Source organism: Protobothrops mucrosquamatus, unplaced genomic scaffold, assembly GCF_001527695.2.
Source record: "Protobothrops mucrosquamatus isolate PMUCROS unplaced genomic scaffold, P.Mucros_1.0 scaffold1519, whole genome shotgun sequence".
NCBI lineage: Eukaryota > Metazoa > Chordata > Lepidosauria > Squamata > Viperidae > Protobothrops > Protobothrops mucrosquamatus.
In genome coordinates this window covers 357,585-380,688 of record NW_015387691.1, presented here as the reverse complement: position 1 = coordinate 380,688, position 23,104 = coordinate 357,585, and the positions used below count along the sequence as shown (strand labels likewise).

The 23,104-nt window shown below is 37.0% G+C and overlaps 1 protein-coding gene across 3 annotated transcripts; it reads right to left on the bottom strand.

Moving 5' to 3' along the window:
- Positions 1 to 5,945: 5,945 nt before the first annotated feature.
- Positions 5,946 to 17,240, bottom strand: LOC107293154. 3 transcript variants are annotated; one of them, XM_015822291.1, is made up of 8 exons: positions 17,094 to 17,240; positions 16,927 to 17,019; positions 13,021 to 13,189; positions 9,876 to 9,935; positions 9,263 to 9,389; positions 7,647 to 7,789; positions 6,290 to 6,350; positions 5,946 to 6,179 (listed from the first exon to the last, which is right to left on the bottom strand). In XM_015822291.1, the coding sequence occupies exons 2-8, from the start codon at positions 16,974 to 16,976 to the stop codon at positions 6,076 to 6,078; spliced, it is 714 nt and encodes a 237-aa protein (XP_015677777.1). In that variant the 5' UTR covers positions 16,977 to 17,019; positions 17,094 to 17,240; the 3' UTR covers positions 5,946 to 6,075. The 3 variants fall into 3 exon arrangements, with proteins under 3 accessions (XP_015677777.1, XP_015677778.1, XP_015677779.1); XM_015822292.1 differs by having other exon boundaries at positions 7,647 to 7,793; positions 9,267 to 9,389; XM_015822293.1 differs by lacking the exon at positions 9,263 to 9,389 and having other exon boundaries at positions 7,647 to 7,793.
- Positions 17,241 to 23,104: the final 5,864 nt, after the last annotated feature.

Below are 23,104 nucleotides of genomic sequence, written 5' to 3'. Positions count from 1 at the left end.
GGGAGGATTTTACTTAGGGATGTTTTTAAGTATAATTTTAATTGGAATACAGCTTCTAATATTTGGTTTTTAATTTGGTTTTATAGGGGTTTTTATCTTTGTATTTTACATTTGTATCTGTTTTAATATGCTGTGCACCGCCCTGAGTCCTGCGGGAGAAGGGCGGTATATAAATTAAATTATTATTATTATTATTATTCTCTGCTGCCGTGTGCAGGAAAACAAACGTTTGGTGGGGGGAGGTCAATCAACCAAATCCAACCAATTCCCCCCCCAAAATTGCCCCCCCAAACTTTTTCTGTTTTTTTCCCCTAGGGCTTCGCATCTCCAGTTAGGGTTGGGAAGGGAGTGGGGGTTAGGGTTACCATAACCACGAGAGGCCTGGCTACGGCCTCGCATGGGTCAGATGGGGAGATCCGCCAAGCCTCATGACATTGCCACGTTGGCCGCGATGCGGCAAATGGCTGCGGCTGGCCGAAACTGGCAGCGGAACAAGCCAGGCGGCGGTAAGGGACCGGTATACCGTTGGTTAGCAGGGCACGTATATTAATAGACTGTATATTACAAGCTTTTTGCAGTATTACTAGTAGTAGACATGTTGTGTGCATCCTCCTAACAAGCCAAAATATGAGCCTTGATTTGAAGATGAAAAATGGAAGATAGACTTCCAAATTAAAGGATTTAACAATTAAAGGAATTCATAGCATATTTAATGAATCATAAACAAGTGCTAGCCAAAATTGTCTGTTTCCTTCCATTTATTTTAAAATAGTTGAATCAGCAACCTCATACAAAGATACCAATGCTTATATCATTTAACAATTAAAATATGGAAGGGACAGCATAAAATGGGGAAAGAAGAAATCTATTTATGTAAAATTAATGTTCAGAAATTGCTGAAAGGGCTCTTTAAAGCTTTGTTATTGTTTTAAGAGGCTTCAATGATTTTGCACATAAACGCTCCTCCTGGGAAAGACTGAAGAGATGAGCAGGCCATCTGATGATCATTGCATAAGTTGCACAACTTTAAATTCTTCTCTTTTGGCAGGCAGAGATCATGGTGCATACTTTCAGCTCACTGCTCAAGCAGAGCTTTAGATTTTTATATAGATCATAGGTAGATAATCAGCAACTTTCTGTTAAAGTAGCCATTTTATAAGTTTTTATTGGTTAGCTAGATTTATTTCTGTTTATTTTTGTACAGTCATAAAACAATTCTAGGAAAAAGACATTCTCTTTTGGATGAAATCCAACAATGCCCAGACAGTTTCTTGTCTGGTTACAGCTGTTCCTAGACATTCAGTAGGCTTGAGATATGTTGAGCAGGACACGTTGGGCAAATGAAAGGTCCAACTCATCTCAGTGACTTTACTAGACACTGTAGGAATATACGATTGGATTTCATTGTTGTTTATTGATGCCTCATGAACACACTGTGCTTGACTCTTGGGGAAAACAAAAACCCATTTATATCTCATTTTGCATTTGTACTTTTCTTTAATTCAAAAGGAAAACCAAAGCAGTTAATAATTGGAATAGTGCTTATTATCTGAACTGTTAGCAAGTACAGCATTAGAAATTTGGCCCAAGGAGAAGAGCTATCTTTTTAACATTTTACTAATGTGAATTGTGTAGAGATTTATTCCTGTCTATTCAATATGTTTAATGGGTATTATATTTAAACTTAATGTTCCACTTGTCCTGTGTATTCAATTTTGGGTTAGATTAATGTTTTGGGAGCACAAGCCATGAGACTATGGGATTTTAATGAAAGAAAATGGTATCAGTGTTATTTATTAATGCTTAGAAGAACAATGGCCTAATTATCATTAACTTGTGATGTATGTTCCTCAAAAATGAAAATTCTTAAAAGTGTTTATCTTTTGTACTCATTATTAGGGCAACTACAAAAGTTAAATATAGTAATACTATTAGATAATTGTCAAATTATATGTATTCTATTGCAAGTTAATATACTATTGTATAAGATTGTAACATTTCAGATTAGAAAATATGTTTATTGCACCTTAAGTAGAATAAAATACAGAGAATGCAGTACATTTGCATGGTTGGACAAATGTGTAAATGGATTGTGTTCAAAAATTTTAGATTCCCCCCCACCAGTCATTTGTGTACTATTTATTTGCATAGCAAATATGGAAGGCTTTTTATGCTTGAAATAAGGGATTTTTGTAATAATCACTTTAAGCCTTAATTATAGTTTTGATTTACATACTGTCCAGGAATAATCTTTTTTAAGAGCTTTAATGAAATGTTCTTAAAATATTTTTCAAATGAGATTACACTTTAGAGAATTTACCCGCTTACTTCATATGCATAATCCATGTTTTAAAAAAGTGTAGAAGTTTCACTGATGATGTAAGACAGGGGTGTCAAACTCGCTGCATCACATGATGTGTTGCGACGGATTGTGACTTTTTTCCCCTTGCTGGAGCTGGGGTGGATGTGGTTTCTGCATGACGCATCCGGCCTGTGGGCCGGCAGTTTAAGATGTAAGAGCTTCATTACCTCTTAGTAAAAACCTTTGAAATTCTTACTTTGAACTAATATAAATAACAGTATCATAATATTGTTAAAGTTCAACTTTATAACATTGTTTCACCACAATTTATTTTTATAGGATTACCATACAGATACTGTTTTGAATGCAAAGTGCTTTTTAGGTTGTTTTTTTTCTCTTAACATAATTTGCTTTACTTTCCCCTTTAAATGAAGGATCACCTGTCAAACTAGTACAGCATTTTAAATCAATAAATGCTACCAAATAAAATTCCTTTTGTGTAGTCTGTTTTCACTATGTTTGATTTCAAATAAGCAGTTTGTCACTCTACTAGTGAATATTAGAGATTAAAGATACGAATAATATTTTTTCTTGAAACTTCCATCCTTGAAATGACTATATATTTTTGAGGACTTTGTATTGAGCTTGCAACAAAATTTAGCTGTTTCAAAAAACTTGTAACTGGTTTGCTTTTTTTTTTTCTTTTTTTTTTTACATCTCTGGCATTCCACATTTGGACCAGGCCTATGCAACTTGTAGATGGGGAATGGCTACATGATAAATTGCAAAAACCCATACGCTGCAAAGAAATAACTGGCACACCAAACAACTATCCAATCAACTATGTGGTGGCTTACACAGCACATGCTGTGGAGTGGCATGGCACTGAAGTTGGTGGCATGGTTAAAGTTTGGAGGCACTTGGCAGCACCTCATTTCATTTTGGTTGAATTTTCAGCGTACATGTTAAAATAACTGAAGATTATGTTGCTTTGTATGTTAATGAGTTGCCATCTTATGTTGCTGAACATGTATGTTCTGCTGTCTCAAGCTCTGTGTGCACATGTCTGCGTACATATGTATACTATGTAACATTTCGTTGCCTGGTGTAAGCTTTTCAGATAACATTTGCTGTGCTGATTGTCGAGCAAGGGATTTCATTTATTTTTTTCCACCATTGTTTACTCTATGCAGTAATGTTAACAATACTTCATAAACTATAACAACAGAAAAAGTCTTCATAGTGAAGAGTAATTTGTATTGGCTGGCATGGGTTTTTCTTGTTCTTTCTGAGGACTTGATTTCCTGCTTCTGTGACAGCCTGTTTTAACTTCTAAGGAGGCACTAATGAAAAGAATTGGAGAGTAGTCACTTTGATTTCTGTGTCTTAGCTAAGTGCCTCAAGAAGCAATTAAAAACATCTCACTGCTGCGAACCATGGAAAGTTCTATCCCAGGAGTAGCAACCTTGGCTCTTTTATGACTCGTGGACTTCAACTCCCAGAATTCCTGAGCCAGCCATAAAAGAGCCAAGGTTGCCTACCACTGTTCTATCCCATGAGGATTTTTAAAAAACTACTCCAAAATGTTGTAAAGATATTTGGATGGCTTGTTTTTATACACATTGGCTGGCTGGTAGCAGTCAGCATGGACTGCTGCTTCACCTGCTCTTGTGCTGCCAGAATGACAAGCAAAGGTCTAATATTCAGTTCCTCTGATCGGTTGCAATGAGAGCCTGGCCCTCTTCCCTTACTATAGTCTTAAAACATAACAATTTTAAAGGTCTTCACTCCCCTGAGAAGAGAGATTCCAGAAAAGCTAGGGGAGGCAGGCAGTACCTCTTGAATAGGATTGGCTTGCTATATGTCAGGTCTTGGATGGACTACCTCCAAGGAGACCCATAGACAGAGTCTCATACTTTCTCTCAACTCAAGGATACCTATTTCACAACAGTTGTTTATCCTTATCAGTGAATAAATGTTACCACTTTGAAAAGAGTTGCTGGGCATGGGAGACTATTCAGAACACACATGCTCAAAGAGCCATAAGCAAATATCAAAGACTGTATTTCATCTGTCAGGTCTGTTGAGACTAAACCAATCAGTTTGCTCCAGCTGCTCCTCCGCATAGGACAATTTCTCTGTATTTTATCTCATCACATTATATTCCAAAGATATACAATCGTTTGGGGATCATGGATTTGTTTAACAAGAAGATTCGTTTGTTTCTTGCAAGGGGATCTACATTCTGGAGATTGCACAGCTTGTTCTAGACTACATGTTTTTATATAGTAGTCAGAAAATCTTGGCTTGTGACTCTGACTTTACATCCAAGTTTTGGAAGCACCGTTTCTACTGGAAATTTGTATTCACTTTTCTGAAATATATATATTCTCATCTGAAATCTAATGGGTAATTGGAGAAGATAAATTATTTGAACATTATTTTGCTATGTCTTACTTGCAGGACAAACACAAGTTACAAAATTATGGTGGTACTTAAGCCTGGTCCCTGAAGTCACAGCCATTGTGGTGCCCCTGTGGTCACATGATCAACATTCAGTCACTTGGTAGCCCACCGGCACTTATAACAGCAGGGGTGTTTCAACTCTCCCCAGCCTGTTGAACTCCTCCCACTTGGCTCTCCCCCTCCCCCCCATCTCTACCCTTTTGGCCACCCTGCACAGAAGCCTTCTTTAGCAGTGGTGGCAGCACTGGGGTTGAAGTAGATGTCTGGGGACAGCAGTAGGTGAATGAGACTGAAGACGGCGACCTTCTGCTTCAGCTCCGGTGCCATTAATGCTGCCATTGCCACCAAAAAGTGTCACTGTGCTCAGGGCATCCAAAAGGGCAAAAATGGAGGGGGAGAGAGAGAGAGGTGTGTGGGAATTCAAGGGGAGGGCAGTCCCTTATCAAGATTCAGGACTGGGAATAATCAAGCCAAGAATGGCTTGGATCCGGGCTGGTCCTTGCCTAACAACCCCTGAAATTCATTTGATGGCAATGGGGACAGTATTGCTATCACGAAGCAATGTGGTCGTGTGAGGTTTCACTTTAAATAATTTGGTCCCAATTACCATCTTAACCCAAGGACTACCGGTAAACCAAATGGCTGCCTCTTGCAAAATTTGCCTCTAACAAGCCTCTTCCATCTGAAATTCCCACGAAAGCCCCATTCTCAGGAATTGTCTCCAGCATTGCCAGACAATGACTTCCAGAACAGAGATTCTTTGCTTCCTGAAACATTGGGAATAGGGAACAAGAGGGGAGAGGACACTTTTCAACTCCATCTAGTTCAGTGTTTCCCAACCTAGGCATCTGAGATTTACAGATTTTAGCAACCAGAATTTTAGCAATAATAAAATTGTGAAACATTAATATAATTTTCCATACCAGTGTTGTTAAATGGAAAGCTTTTTGTAGCTTTCTCTGCTGAAAAAGAAATGAAGCTTGTCACAGAATCTGCTTTCTGATTATGCAGCCGATTTTCAACATAGAAAAGAAATCTATCTGGGGGGGCATCTTCATAATATCAGTATTTCTAATTTAAATTTAAATACAATTTTTATTCATTTTTGTAATAAAATTTTGTACATAAGTAAATTCATGCATATATTTGAAGGTGTACATGTAGACAGATGGATAAACAATGTTAACGCCTTTATTTTCAGCATCTGTTCAAGAGTATTTTTCAATTTCTTTAATAATTACACGCATTTAATACCTTTTAAAAAATTACTAAGGGTCTCTTGCATGACATCCTTCTGGAATTTGTTTCTAAGTCAGCCTGATGTATGAAGGAGGGTCACTTATTTCATAATCTGTTTCTTTATTTAGTTGTGGAAGTTTTACTGGAGAATTAAAAATTCTGTCCGCTTGATCTATAATGGAAGAATATAATAAACCCGTCACATGTAGAAAAGGCAAACATTTCTTCCATTTTTAATATAATTTAATACTGAAATTCTAAAAAGAAGAAGACCCTACATACCACATGAAAGGCAAACTAATTCTGTAGCTTGTAACTGGTCTTCATTAATTTTTAGATGCTCCTAAGAATAGAATGTGAAAATATTAAAACAGGCTTGCATGTGGATCAAACTGACATCAGAATTTAGCCATAAACTTAGGATTTTATTATATTGCACATCACTTAATAAAAAGTGGTGAACTGTATACCATAATAAAATTAAGATTCAAAATAAAATAGCAACATAGGAATCATTTACAAGCTCTTGCTAATCTTTAAAGATATTAAACATGGTGCCTAATAAAATTATACAAAGACAAGAAATGTTCATGCTAGCACCTGAGTTTTGAATTGTAACAAAGAATCTATTTAGAAGGTTTTCAGGGCAATATTTTATTTGTTCAGGATTTTTAAATATATGTATTTGGTTATGCCCATTGTACTGTTGTATACAATCCTAAAATTAAATAATGATATTGCATATATTTAAACAAACAGAAGCCAATTTTATCTATTGGAATAGACCTAGCTCTGCCAACTCACTTGAGGACTGCAGAAAAGCATGCAACCGTGGGGCTGGATAGCATCTTGAAGGGTCTCCCCCACCTTTTGAACTTATTTATTCCAATGCCCCTTATTGGAATACAATATTTATGTGGGTTTTCTGTTTAACTCTGTGAAATGGGTGATTTCCAAATCTGATATATGAACAAATAAATATATCTAATATCACATATCACCTCATATTTAATTACTTTACAGATAGCATACTGACAAATTCAAAAGAGTATTTTTGAAAACCATTCACATAAATAACTTGGTAGCAAGCTGTGCAAAAGAATTTCTTCCAGAAGAGGCATGTGTAATGAAACAATAAGGAATATTGTCTGAAACATGTACAAAGCTTCTATTTACAGGAAACTGCAATATATCCCATAAAAGGGCACCCTTGGAATTGAATTAGGCCTTTTTAATCAATAAACCTTAACATCAGAATTGTTATTTTTTTCTAAATTTAAGTAACACATGAAAATGTATCTAGCACACACAGAGGAAAAATAAATCTCTTTTTATATATGTATTATCTATTGTTTGGAAAGGTCACAATAATTTATAGAGGATATAAGCTTTCTCCATCTAGGGCAGACATGTCAAACTCGTGACGTCACGTGACATCACACAACATATCGGAACTTTTTCACCATTGCTGGCAATGGGATGGGCGTGGTTTCCCAATGACGCATCCAGCCCGCGGGCCGGCAGTTTGACACCCCTGATCTAGGGACTGATTGAAAACTACAGTTGTTTAATTTGAACGATGCTACAATGTGATGCATTCATGACTGAACACAGCCTCCTTAATGATGTTGCTACTTACAAGTCCAGTGATACTGTCATAGCACGAACAACATGGAAGACTTCGGCAGCTGACATACACAATCACCAGCACAATAAATATACTAAAAATTGATGAAATCATCATTGTGATGTTAGCTCCTTGAACCAGTTTACCCAGCACAACTACCTGCAGCTCAAAATACAGAAAATTCACATGCATGTTTTATCAAAATAAAAGAAAAAAACACAAGTACTGTAGATAGGTTTCTCACCACTCTGGAGAAGATTTAGGAATGCATGGGAGAGGAGGAATCTCCTCTTTTCACACTGATGCTGTGAAAGCTACAGAATGATTGAAATGGATGTATCCAAAATTCTTAGATGCTTTTTTTTCTAATACTGTATAGTAAAGGTATTACAGGTTTTCAAGTAAGGGATGGAATGTTTGAATTGCATTCCAGTTATAAGTCATGTCACTTGTTAAGCGGGACACCAAATGACCACATCCGATTTTACAATCTGTTTTATAGTGCTTAAGTGAACACTGCTGTCATTAACCAAACCTATTGTCCACAATGGGCATTTTTTGCTGGAAACTGGAACTGAACTCTGATTTCAGCAAAAATGTACATTGCTTCATGTAACCCCAGGATGCTGCAAACTGTTGTAAATGTGGGCCAGTTACTGTGTGCCAAAATGTGATCACATGATTGTGGGAGAAGTGACTGGCCATCAGAATTTCAAATTCAGGTCATAAGTAGTCCTGAGAAAGTCCATCGTAACTTTGAATTGTCACAAAGTGACTGGGCATAAGTCAAAGGTAAGCTGTACATCAATGCATTGCTTTTGGTTGTACTCCATGTGCCTGAATTCTCAGAATTCATATCTATCCTGTAAGCTTTACATTTAATTCTGTCTAGATCCCTCTTGATGGATGAGGCAATTAGATGCAGCTTTTTTCTTATTTCTTATGCAATTAATAGTAGCAAGTGGAGAAAATCACGTTATAACTACAAGTAGTCCTCAACCAATGACTTTAATTAAGCCCTGAATTACAGTCATAGGTCATGCTGGTCATTAAACAGGTCATCATGTGACCACACCTGATTTTATGATTTTTTTTGTGGTGATCGTTAAGCAAATCCATTGTCCATTAGAAATCAGAAATATATATCAGTTTCCAGCAAAAAGTGTTGTAAAACATAGTCATTTGACCACAGGGTCTGCAAGCAACCATAAATGCAATCAGATGACTGGGGCAGCATCAGTCAGAACTTAAAAATCTGGGTCATAAGTAGCCCTGGGGAAGTCCATTGTAACTTTGAACAGTCATTAAGTGACTAGTCATAAGTTAAAGAGTACCTGTAACTCTATACCAGGGATCCTCAACCTTGGCAACTTTAAGCTTTGCTGGCTGAGGAATTCTGGGAGTTGAAGTCCACAAGTCTTAAAGTTGCCAAGGTTGAGGACCCCTGCTCTATACCATTTGGTAGCATAACATAATGCTAATATTTGGATTTGCATTGTAAACCTCAAGAGTCCAAACGAATGCTTTCCAAATAGGTTGGATTTCATTGTTTATCATGCACTAGCTGTGCATTATAGGACCTGTAGTTTAAATAATCTAAAGGACATACTGAACACAAAATATGCTACTTACGATAGCTGAGTGGTTAGAGGACCACTCATATTTTTCACCATACTCTAATGTCATAGAGGCATAAAGTATTACAATTGAAGTGGTGAAACAGGAAAATACTGAAGTGATTATCATGGCATTCACCTGTATAAGGAATACAGAAAACCTAAGATTTAATTTAATTTATTTATTTTCCGCAAGGAAGACAAAATGTAGATCTTCACACTGTAACTGAATATCTCAGTATGAATCAATGTATTTGATTCTATGTGAAAGTGCACAAAGGAAACAAATCTAAAGTTGTTTAAGGAATGTTAACCACTAAACCACTTACTAAAAATAAATGTTAAATGGCTTTTCATCCAGTCCTAGGGGGAGGGAGAGGGAGACCCTTTGCTTCATTGTGTGTGGCATTTTTTATCTTTGTCTTTTACATTTTATTGATTTGATTGTAATATCTTTGACTGTTGAATCGTTAAGAATTGGCTAGCATACAAGTTTAATAAATTATTATTATTATTATTATTATTATTATTATTATTATTATTATTATTATTAAATTATAACAAATTCATTGTGTTTTGAAATCTGCTCTTAAACAATAACAAAATAACAACACTAGGAACTCACCAGAATGGGATTCTTCCTCTGAGTTGAATTTAAAGCCATAATTCCAGGAATGCTCATAAACTAAAACACAGAAAGCATAGGGACAGGATAAGAGACATAGCAAAACAATAATAATGTAAAAATGTATTATGGTTAAATTTAATACACACAAAAGTAAATCTTTAGTTGCCCAAAAATATAGTTAGCCAGAGACATACTTTATGAGCTATTATACAGTGATGAAAAGTCCTAATTTTTTTACTTAGCCCCTCAAAAGTTCTTTTTCACCCATGGAGCCTACTTTATCAGCAAAGGCAATGACAGATAATTTCCATATTTAGAATTATTATAGAATTAGCCCTCTTGGCTGATTGGAGTAGTAATTCCATGGATAGAGGTCCCAGCATCTTGCTGCCCTTGTTTGGACACAGAAGTTAAGAGGGGTCATGTCTGGTTAGTAACTAAACTAGTGGATCAGCAAAATGATGTGGACATAGTATACTTAGTTTTCAGTAAGGCATTTGATAAAGTAGACCACAACCTACTCCTTGGTAAGCTAGAAAAAGGTGGAATAAACTACATCACCACTAGATGGATCTGTAGCTGGCTGGCAAACCGTACTCAACAAGTAGTCCTCAATGGTATTACATCCACATGGAGAGAAATAAGCAGCGAGGTACCATAAGATTCCGTCTTAGGCCCAGTACTCTTCAATATCTTCATAAATTACTTAGATGAGGGAATTGAAGGGGAACTCATCAAATTTGCAGATGACACCAAACTGGCAGGAGTAGCCAACACCCCAGAAGACAAACTCAGGATACAAAAAGATCTTGACAAACTTGAACAATGGGCCCTATCCAACAAAATGAGTTTCAATGTGGAGAAAAGCAAAGTTTTACATTTAGGCAGGAAAAATCAAAGGTACAAATACAGATTGGGCGAGATCTGGCTTAAAAACAGTAACTGTGAGAGGGACCTTGGAGTCTTAGACCTAGTGGACAATCACTTGATTATTAAAGCTAATACAATCCTGGGTTGTATAAACAGGCATAGAATCAAGATCACATGAAGTATTAGTACCGCTTTATAAAACCCTAGTAAGACCACACCTGGAATACTGCAGCCAATTTTGGTCACCATATCACAAAAAAGATGTTGAGAGTTTGGAAAAAAATCAGAGAAGAGCAACTAAGATGATTAAAGGCCTGGAGACTAAAGCATATGAAGAACGGCTGCAGGACTTGGGTTTAAAGAAAGAAAAGAAAAGAAGAAATAGGGAAGACATGATAGCAGTATTCCAGTATTTGAGGGGCTGCCACCAAGAAGAGGGGGTCACGTTATTCACCAAAGCACCAGAGGGCAAGACAAGAAACAATGGTTGGAAACTGATCAAAGAGAGAAGCAACCTGGAATTAAGGAGAAATTTCCTGACAGTGAGGACAATTAACCAGTGGAACAGCTTGCCTCCTGAAATCGTGGGCGCTCCATCACTGGAGATTTTTAAGAAGAGGCTAGATAGTCACTTGTCTGAGATGGTATAGATCCTGCTGCTTGAGCAGGGGGCTGGACTAGAAGACCTGCAAGGTCCCTTCCAGCTCTATTCTACTCTTAGTAATCTGGTTGAATGGGACTGCTTCAAGATAGATTGGAAATTGAGGGGAGGGGAATCTATGGAAGAAGCTAACAAAAAAAATCATTTCCATATTGTTGCCAAGAAAACGTCATGGCCATGTAAATGAATAGAAGTCAAAGATTGATTCAAAAGAAACTTTAGCTTTATATATAAGATACTATTGTTAAAAATCAGATACTATGATGAATTGCAGTAAACTTTATTAATCTCCTGTCCTAATTTTAAGCTGCTCTTTGACATTTAAGGAGCTGTGGTAAATGATAAGCTAAATGGAGTCAGGGAAATACCTTAAGATCACAAACTAGGACAGAGGGAGGCAGTAAACTCAAATACAAATACCCACAAATCAATTCTCATTCAGGATAAATGCTATTCAATTGAATTAAATTCTCTTTGCTGACACCAAGAAATAATACTATTTTCTAATGCCCATTCAGAGCTCATTTTTCATATAGGACTCAGAAATCAAAACTAGGAAGTTATTTAAATGAGCAATTCCAACAGCTGAAATGTGGCAGACACCACACTCCACAATAGCTGCCAGAGTTTTGCTAATAGGGGACAGTTTGGATAGTTTTAAAACAGGGGTCTTCAAAGTTGGCCCTTTTATGACTTGTGGACTTCAATTCCCAGAATTCCTCAGTCAGCGTGCCTGGCTGAGGAATTCTGGGAGTTGAAGTCCACAAGTCATAAAAGGGCCAAGTTTGAAGACTTCTGTTTTAAAAGGATCTTGAATAGGTTCATGGAGGATCAGATTGTCATTAGCTACTATTTTTTTATTGCTGTTTACCCTCCTGCATCATAAGCAAAATGTTATAATTGTTGGAAAGCAGTAGTGGAAGGGATCATTCACAGTCCTGTGCAAGCTCCCCAGATGCATTCAAAGGGCCATTCTGTGACACAAAATTCAGGACTAGATGGCCCTAGAACTGGATTCAGTAGAGCTTTTCACACATGTTCTTTTCTTTAATCAATTACTTATAAAGGCACATATTAGATGTGAATTCAGTAATCTAGGCAGCAAGGTTATTGAGGAGAGATGTTTGTATAAGCAGTGCTTTTTTTCTAAAAAAAAAAAAAAAAAAGGTACCGGAACTCACACATGTCATACAACCCGCCTTGCCTACCCTACAAGGTTCCATGCAAAAAAGGTACCGGAACTCCATTCTGGGCATTCTATAACAAAAAAAGCCCTGGGTATAAGCATCCAGTATTGAGAAACATCAGAAATCCCAGAGTCCCACTTGGCAAGATCTGTATTATATAAAAAAATCTCTACAAATCAACAAGCACATTTTGGAGCCTAGAAAGCAACAACCTGCCACTCTAAAGCAAGTGGAAAATTTTTGACTGAATCTTTCTTCTTTATACTCATCACCATGAAACGCTATGTACTGTACTTAGTTATACTTCTTACTATCAAATCTAGATCTTATTTGCTTGAATGTGAAGTAAGAAACAGCAACTTCCCTGGAAATAACAATACATTCTTAATAAATTCTGGAAAGAAGGATAGAAAATGTAGCTTACCACTCCAGCCCAAATGGGTATCTTAGATTTACTCAATGCTGATTCCTTTCTGACAACATCATCTATTAATCCACTGATGACACAAACTGTGGCACAAGCTATCTGAAATAGCCCTAATATCAGCATGCTTCTCTGGTTGAAGATGAAATATCTGTAGCGATCCATTCCACTGTATACAAATACACACATATATTCAAGTCAAAAGAAGCACAGAGATTATTGAAAATAAGGCAGCCCCATAATAGGTCCTGAATGGAAGATGCTTGCAAAAAATGTCCATTAACATTTCTTCAAACTTTAGGTGACACACTGATATTTTTAAAGTGAACAAGCTGAATTATCTTATACAAAAGCAAAACAAAAATTGAGCAATTTTGTCAAATTTCTTTGAATTTTATTGTGCATGATTCTATTCTTCACATATTTTTCTTTAAAAAAATGTTTGCAATTATTATCAAGTCACATGGTTTGAAATGGGCTGAAATTGTCTTCTCACTTCCTTTTAAAAAGCTAGGCTTCAGATTTTTTTTTTTATTACAGGTTGTTGTCACTGAACAACAGTAATTGGGGCCAGAATTTCCATTACTAAACAATGCAATCATAAAGTGCAATATCATGTGATTGCATTACTTAGTGGTGGCAATTCTGGAAGTTAACATTGCTATTGTTAAATGAAGACCATGGGTCATTAAACAAGGGCCTCATGTGACCATAATTTGTGACTTTCTTTCAGTTTTCAATGAGCAAATCAGTGGGGAAGCCGGCAGGAAGTTGCAAGCTCTGGTTATCGCAAAACTTTTCTTACTGGTAGGTAGTTTGCAAGCAGGCCAGCAGACTGATGAGTCTACAGAATGCAGGCATGCAGGGGGCAGATGCTGCAGTGTGATACAGAATTAATGCAGTTGAGCACTGAAGGGGTACTACAGCCCAGCACTTTCCCAGGCTGAGGATCCTGGATCTACATTCTCACAGTCCATATCTCATCAGCATTCTATTGTGTTCTAGACCAGAACTTTTCAACCTGTGGTACTTTGGCACATGGTAGGTGGTACGCAACCATCCTACAGAAGTATAGCAGGGGAGGGGAATGAGCCGAAGCAACCCAAGCCTGAGGGAGAGGCAGCTGGAGCTGCAGTACTGTCGGGGCTTGGCAGAAACCCCAGGAGTGCCTGCAGGGCTCCAGTTGATTGGCTCCAGCTGATTGGCACTTCTGGAAGCAGCGCGGAGCTGGAGGTGAACTGAAGAAAAAGGGGCGGAGGAGAGGATATAAAAGGAGGTGGTTTTGGTGGGAAAGGGGGGAAAAAAGACAACAGGGAAAGAGAAGGGGATGGAGAAGAAACTGTGGAAGGAGAGCTCGGCAGGCAGGGAGGAAACAGGGACTGGGAAGAAGCAGCAGCTATTGCTGAAAGAAAAGGTCCCCTGGTTTGTTTTCTCCAGCCAGGAGAATGCAATCAGCGCTGATGAAATGAAAAGCCGGGAGACAAGCATGTCGGAAAGGAGGAGGTGGGCTTATTTTGGAAGCCAGTGGTTTCCTGAATAGATTACCATAAGGATTTTTATATAGTTTTTACAGCGTTTTGTAATTCAGAGGCTCGATTTGTGTGCTTTGTTATTGGAATATTTTAGTCTGTTTCACAAAGGCTAGCAATGAGTCCAAAGTGTTGGCTTCCATAGGTTTAATTCCTTTAAACAAATGTAATTAGTTTTACCCCCTTATCTTGAGTCTGTCTATGGCTTTAGCAAGTTTTCTTTGTAGGTAAACAGGCTTAATTTAAAGTTATCATGTTTTGCAATTGTCGAGCCTTTACTACATTGTTTAAACTGAGACACGTCTGAGACAGCTTAAAGAAAAAAAAAACTGGAGTTTAGTGTTTCTTTATTCTCTTTTGTGAGCCTTTCTTGCTTTGCGCTTGATTCCTGTGTCTTTAAGGGTACAGGGAAGGGCCTGGGGGAGGTGCATTCTTATTACACTGTGGAAGGAGAGCTCAGAAGGCAGAGAGGAAGAAGAGGAGAGGGAGAGAGGAAGAAGGGCCGATCAGCTAGCTCAGGGGTCTACAAACTTAGAAACTTTAAGACCTGTGGACTTCAACTCTCAGAATTCCTCAACCAGCCATGAAGGCTGAGGAAATCTGGGAGTTGAAGTCCACAAGTCTTAAAAGTGCTAAGTTTGAAGACCCCTGAGATAGCTGGTAGTGGTGCATATTAATAAACATGGATAAATTCATCATACATTTATCAGTGCAAAGGGAAAGTGATTTAGCAAAGGAACAGCCACCGAAGAAATTAAAACCAGTACTTTTTTACTTTTTTCTACAGTTTGTAATATTTTATTAGATTATAGAATAAAATACAAAAATACAAAAGCAAATAGTAGGATGCAGTGGGGAGGAAAAAGGGGGGAAAAGTGAGGGGGAAAAGGGAAAAAGAACATACTTCCTCTGTTGCAGTAGAAGGAAGCATTAACATTGAACCTCAACTTTTTACTTTTCCATAATATTATAAACTAGCCATTTCAATAACAACAAATGAATCTAATCAGTAAAACCCAAAATCCCCCCCTTTTTAGTCATCAAGTTTTTGACACCTTGCTAAGCACTCGTGGTACTCAAATATTGTCATGTCTTAAAAGTGATACAATCTGTGAAAAGGTTGAAAAGCCCTGTTCTAGATTGTTGCACTTATGGGAAATCAAGGAAATCAATTCCATATAGCCCAGAGATTCCTTATCAATGAGATAGGCAGCATATAAATTTAATTAGTTAATTATGAATAGGATTGCACCAAACCATGTTGCATCATTAATGGAATATTATCATTATCATAAATTTATGCCCATAGAGCATTCAACAATTTCTCATTACTTGGGTAAGTGGTGATCTACAACCATGATTGAAACCAAGTAACCATATACAGGAAAGAAAAGTGGCTGTGGCCCAAAATATCAGGAATTACAGGTTCTGTAAAGGGCATTAGTAACGGGAGATTATGGATCCAATACAGCAATGAATACAACTTTTCTGGTCTAAGAGTCAAATGTAACTGGAATTCTTTTATTTGTCATGTTCAGCTTCCTTCCATAAAAGAGAAACTCTGTGAAATCCAGCCCTGCTAAAAAGAATTGAACGAGCTGCTGAGGTATTGCATGTTATTTCAGCTCATGTCACTGTTTTATTAATGTTATGATACTGATAGGTTTCTTGAACTGCAGACAGTCCTCGACTTACACCCATAATTGGGATCAGAATTTCCATTGCCAACTAGGGCAATTATTGTGTTGTGCCCAATTTTATGACCTTTTTTTATCATGGTTGTTAAGTCAACCCAGTTTTCCCCATCGACTTTGTTTGTTATGGAATGGCAACCCTGTAAACCCAGGATACTGCATCTATTGTAAATGCACATTGGTTGCCAAACATCCATATTTTGGTCACATGACTGTGAGGATGCTGCACCGGTCATAAGTGCAAAGGCTGGTTATAAGTGCCGTTTTTCAGTGCTTTTGTAATTTTAAACAGTTGCTAAACAAATGGTTGTAAGTTAAGAAATACCCGTACTATAAACTGAGGACATAGAGCTGTAGGAAGGAATGATTTGGACAAAACCAGTATCATGGAAGCAAGGACTAGAATTCAAATGTTTAAGTGATACTGGTAATGCTGTGAATCAACAATAGTGAAATATCTCAAAGTAGTCAGATAATTCTTCTCCTGTCAGCCCTGGATCATTTTCTGAAAGAATTTGGGAAGGTTAAAATAACCAGTAATCAGAAGCTCTGCAGAAGATCAAACCAAAGCATGTGAGACAGAAAGGCAAAAGATTTTAAAGCTGGAAAAGCAGAGAAAGATACTTTCCATCTCTCAAGCACATATTTGCTTTGTTATAGACAATATTCAGTATTGAGCTCACCTTCGAACGCTCTTCTCTCTTCCACTGTGCCAACAAAGAAAAGGAGCCATTACAGGAAGTTGGGGAAAAACAGGCACAAAGCCTTTGCACCTCCTGCCAAAGCAAAAGAGAAACTCAGCTAAACCCTATGGGTGGGAGCAAGGTGTGTGTGCTCAGCATTGCCTTACCTCAGCTAGGTTTAAGCTCCTTACTCAAAAAAAGCTTGAGAAGTTCACCAGCCTGGGTCAGCAGCTACAGTCTGGTGGGAATGACTTGGTCATCCAGGGACTCTCTCTGGCTGCCAAGCCCCACTCTTTCCTTCCTGCAATCAGAATAAAATCTTGCTCCACCCACATAACGCATTTACCTGCCCTTCCCTTTTGCAGGTAGTACTTTTTATTGTGGCCTTTCCTTCCATCTCTGAATTTAACCCATTGCATACAATAAAAAATGCATTTCCTTTAGAGGTTTGGAGTTTAATCTGTTAAGAAGTATTTAGTAACTCTGCATCCTCCCAGTATACAGCTATTTAACTAGACAAAAACAATTGCTGAGTGAACAGCTACCAGGACTTCCCATGAAGAATTTATTCTCATATTTTGCATGTGAAGAAGAGACATAGTCTTCCTGATTCTTGTGCCATCTGGGTAACTTGATGTACAACTCCCAATATCCTAAGCAGCTTAACTATTGTAGTGATAAAGGTTAATGCAATCTGTGCTCTAAAACTTATTTTATGACACAAGACTCCCCAGCTCTGATGTAAAATAACATGTGGGGAAACAGGGTTTATCACATCTTAATATTTCAGCTCTACATTTTAAATGACTCAGCAAGAAATACTTTTTTCTCATTTGGCGCAAATTGCTTGTACTGCAATGTTTCCAGTCAGAGTTCAAATGTAGAATCTTGTCCTGAGGCAACATCTGTGCAGGAGATTGGCCTTTGGAAATGTACTGTTCCGTGTAAACATAACAAGCAGGGAGAAAAAGGTGCAGAAATACAAATGAGAGGTAATTTGCACGTCATCCTCTACTTTGTAAAGATGAATACGTTTATATGTTCTTCCACAATAGAGAGGGAAATAATTGTTTAGAAAGTTGTTATGGGAGTTCTAAAGCCCTGAAGATTGAAACTGGCAGTGTGAGCTCTTCTTTGAATCAAGAGTAGAGAAAATACAGGTAGTCCTCAACTTACAACCACAATTGATTCCAAACTTTCTGTTGCTAACATTTGTTAAGTGAGTTTTGCCCCATTTTACAACCTTTCTTACCCTGGTTGTTAAGTGAATCACTGCAGTTGTTCAGTTAGTAACTCAGTTGTTAAGTGAATCTGACTTCCCCGTTGACTTCACTTATGAGAAGGTTTCAAAAGAGGATCACATGACCCCAGGACACTATGACTGTCATAAATATGAGTCAGTTGCCAAGCATCTGAATTTTGATCACATGACCCTGGGGCTGCTGCAGTGGTCATAAGTGTAAAGAAAGGGGCATGAATCACTTTGTTCAGTGCCATTGTAACTTTGAACAGTCACTAAACTAATTGTGGTAAGTCAAGGACTACCTGTATATCTGTGTTCTGAAAAAGAAACTTGGAGACTGGTAGCAGCAGGAGCCACTTTCTGGAAATGGCTATAAATGGAGGAAGGTCTATCCTCAACTACTCTATGCAGGGTGCAATGTGGTTATTCTTTGAGAATGTACAAATATGGGTATAGAACCATGATGAAGTTAAAGCTAAGTCTTAACCACGGTCTGTGGCCACAACCTGTTGTTGGCTTACTAGCTTTAGTTTCCCATAGCATATAAACTGGAAACAGAGGTAAGAGATGGGGGGAGGGACAGTAGCACCTTTGCTTCTGCAGTTTGCTCCTGAATGTATGCAAGATATTCCTTTCAGAAATTGGGGGGCCGGAAGAGTTCTTGGCCTCCCTACCACTTGCTCCATATAGTGGTTCCAATCATATTAAATTCACCTGCATATGAAGATCTTTTCCATCAAAAAAGATAAAAGACTAGAAAGCTGCTCCCTGAGTAGTATGTCACACACCCCGGGAATCTTCTGCAACATTGTTTGGGATGATCTGACAGGGGGGATAACCTTTCCAACCCTATGATTTGAAGAATTCATGATGAGTAAATTTCTAACTCTGTGCAAGTGTCAGCTATGCTAAGATTCACTATATGTAGGTATTGAGGGGGGGGGGATTTTGCTGAACTTGTGCTGTCTCTAATATCATTTGATAGAGTTTATGATTAAGATTGATTTTAACAACAGTTTTGTTGATTGTTTGGAGATTCCAGAGATAGAACTCTATGCAGGCAGAGATTAGATAATTAAGTTGTTGTTGTTGTTGCGAAGTCATGTCTGACCCATTGCGACCCCATGGACAACGTTCCTCCAGGCCTTCCTATCCTCTACCATCTTCTGGAGTCCATTTAAGCTCACGCCTACTGCTTCAGTGACTCCATCCAGCCACCTCATTCTCTGTCGTCCCCTTCTTCTATTGCCTTCAATCTTTCCCAAAAAGGGCTGGATTTGGATCCTATAAGCACTCTTCATCTCACTAAATTATGAGACCAATGATATTTCAGCTGTCTGTTGTTTATGCTGTATCCCTACTTCCGCTGCTTAGACTGTATGTTTGCAAACAAATGCTCATATTATCCATCACCAATAAACACTCCATGATTAACCTCCTAAAGAAATGAAACCAAAGCAGCAAACATATAGGGCTCATGGAAGTTTGAAGTTCTCATCGTTTGGAGAAAACAGAACTTAATGGTCAGTTGATCACAACTAGCAGCACAGAAGACAACTTGACATATTTTTTATATCAGCCAGATTTGGGTGACAGAAATGTATTTTAATTTATAAATTCTGCAATATTTAGCATCTATCTAATTATCACTTTTCCCACTATGGAATTAACCAAAATTTGATTCTAACCTTGTAAAGCTAGGCTTAAACAGTTTGTCTGAAGATAGAAAGAAAAGCATCTGGTTGCCTATCATAATAAATCTCATAAATTAAATTCCATTAAAAAAGACATGTTTTAATGTTGAAAGGAAAATCTAAGGGATTAGACAAAGAAGGGTCATGATAAATTGATATTGCAATTATATTGCACTATAATCATATACATTCACCATAGCATGAATGCATTTGAGTCTACTTTTTCAGCATCATAGTTAACTTATCATCTATTTCCCCCACTATGTAGGTCAAGATAAATATTTTCATAGAGATACATCTTATATTGTAACTGCACTAAATTAATAATTCTTCTTGGGTTGGTCCAGAAATTGAAGATTCTCTGTATGTATTCTTGAATTATTTTGCTCAAAATAATGTTTAATAACACACAACTAAATTTTAAAATATTGATAAAGGGCAGAAAACTAATACAAAATAATACAATAAGATACATATTGAAATGGAGATTAAAACGCCATGAAAAATCTGCCCTTTTTTTTTGCTTTCCATCAATGTCCACGTTTGGCCAGATGTAAACCAAGTTATCAATTTAACACTTACTATCATAGATAATGTAAGAAATGGGAAAAAATTGTGTCACAACAATTCATATAATACTTTATTTTCACAATGCAGGATAAAGCAATTTTCCCTCAGAGACATTTTTATGTTTTCTTTCACAATGTGTTCAGTGTGTTCAGTGTATAGTAAACAAAGTCTATAAATAAAGTACAATTATTTTTTCTTTTACCTAGAAATCATAAGTAATACCTATGGATGTAATTAAGGCTCTTCACCTTAATAAAGTAGTTGTTTTAGGTCACTGAGTAATATTTAATATATTATTGAAAGTTTTGTAAATACACAGACCTAACCCAACACAAAACAAATCATTCCACTAGGCTAAGATTTTTTTCTAACTCAAGGAAGTAGATTTCTGCAAGAAGCTTACATAAGTTACAATAGAGAAGTTCCACAGAAAGTTCAAAGAGAAAAAAAAAAGCAGTAGAGAGAATGCAAATTAAAAAAAAAATCTAATCAGGTTTTTGAGGGGTGTTTGGTGCTCTCTGAGTTCGGTTGTTTTCTTGCAGACATTTCATTACCCAAACTAGGTAACTTTATTATTGGTGAGCTGATGTGCACTGATGATGTTACCTAGTTTGGGTAATGAAACATCTTCAAGAAAACGATGTTCAGAGATTACCAAGGACCCCTCATTTCAACCCTAAGCTACAAATATTCTCCTTTATCAGTCAGATTTTTAATTGAAACATATGCCCATTTTATTAAATATTCAGTTAAAATATGGAGTCCCTCTGAACTGATGAGACTTCCCTGTGACAATTATGTAAAGCAGGAGTTTGTTTCTAGATGAAAGGTAAGTATTTCAATATTGAATATGCAAGTGTTCTGGATATAATTGTATAGTTTGAAACTTTAAAAAATGGTAGTTCCCCCATTAAAACTGAATGAAGATAGGGTACCTTTACTTCAATAGATGCAAATTTTATGCAAATAAGCTCACAATGCATCAGATTTACCATCTGTTGGCTTCCTTATTTTTGATACTTAGTACCTAGGATTTCTAGTTAGCATCACTAGCTAAGCTGGGCATTTTGAACAAATGAAAATGGCTACAGGTTTGGGAAAATTCAACTGCAAATAACTTCTGTTGAACTCAGTAGTAGTAGTAGATAGAGGAGTATACACTAAATAATTTTGATCACTATAAATCACTGCAGGGACTATGTGAATTAGAATATAATGAACATGTTGAAATCTAAATTAGAATATAATGTACAATGGCAAATATCTAAAATAAAAAGTGAAACCATTTTAATGTATTCCAAAAGTGTTAACCACAAAGTGTTTTAAAAATGACAAATCCATTTCACTACCATCCTTTTTAGTTTAAAGGTTCACAGCATACAGTAATTGTGATTGCTTGTCAGGATTGGGTTTGATTCTGCACCCCTTGCAAGCACACAGCATAAGCATGACAAAACAATGTCTACATGTTATCATTCATGAAGGTAGTGATCCCATGAATCAGTTTTCAAATACTTCTCAATTCATGGACAGTAACTATATTTGTCAACAATCCCCAATAGTTGCTGTCTTGTGCCAATTTTAAATCGTCTATGGATGGCAAATGTTGGGCATGCACTTTCTGGGTTAATTGCTTGGCTTCATCAGTATTATAAGATTGCTTTTAGGATATGAAACAATGTTATGGAACAATAAAGAAGTCTTTGCTGCAGACTGAACTCTGTGGATATCAAGGTGATGTTATCAATGTCCATTTAAAATGTCCATTATTCTCTTGATGTAGAAATGAAATGCAGTTTTGTAAAAAAAAAAAGTTAGTAAAACTTCCCTTCAGATAAACATATAAAGGACTGAATTCTTAATAATAAACTCTAAATTTAGCATTCTTGAATTGCATCTGGAAACACACTGACAACTAACACAGCTCACGAAGCAATGGTGTTATATGTGTCCAATATCAGATACCATTTACCACTTGTGCAGCTGCATGCTCCACCAGTTGAAGTTTCCAAGTGCTCTTCAAAGGGAGTCCCATGTAGAGTAATCCAGATAAGAGGAGGTCACAAAAGCACGAATGACTGTCAGCACCCAAAGTGTGCAAAGGGCCTACTAGTCAGAGCTGCCACAGGCAGGAGCCAAGAGTCCAAGAAGCGTGAGTATGCACTGAGTCTCTTTAGGACAATGCCACCTCATCGATGTAATGGTATGTGGGATAAAGGAAGAGATGCATCCTAAATCAAATAACAAATCTATTTCTACTGCCAACCCAAATCTTATGACCCATATTTCTCTCTGCGCTTAAATACAGGTGTTACAGATTTTTCCCTTGGTAAATAAAATGTTTAGGAACCTTTTTCTTTACATTTTTACATGACCAGTTTCTATTTGTCTTCTACTCTATGCAGTATCCTAGATTTAAATCCTTATGAAATTGCAGTATGTAGGTTCTAGCTTTGTTACTTACAATAAAATAGTAGTTTATTACTGTTACGCTAATTTATAATCTGAACAATAGTTCAAAATTGATACATAAATTACATAAACTATTTTGGCAATAAAATGGCTCTTTTTAAGCTAAAAATTAAAATGTGCATGGTATAAAGACTGTAATTAGGGACTACAGTATTACATATTTAAAACAGTGAAATAAGCAAATCAGTTTCATCAACAG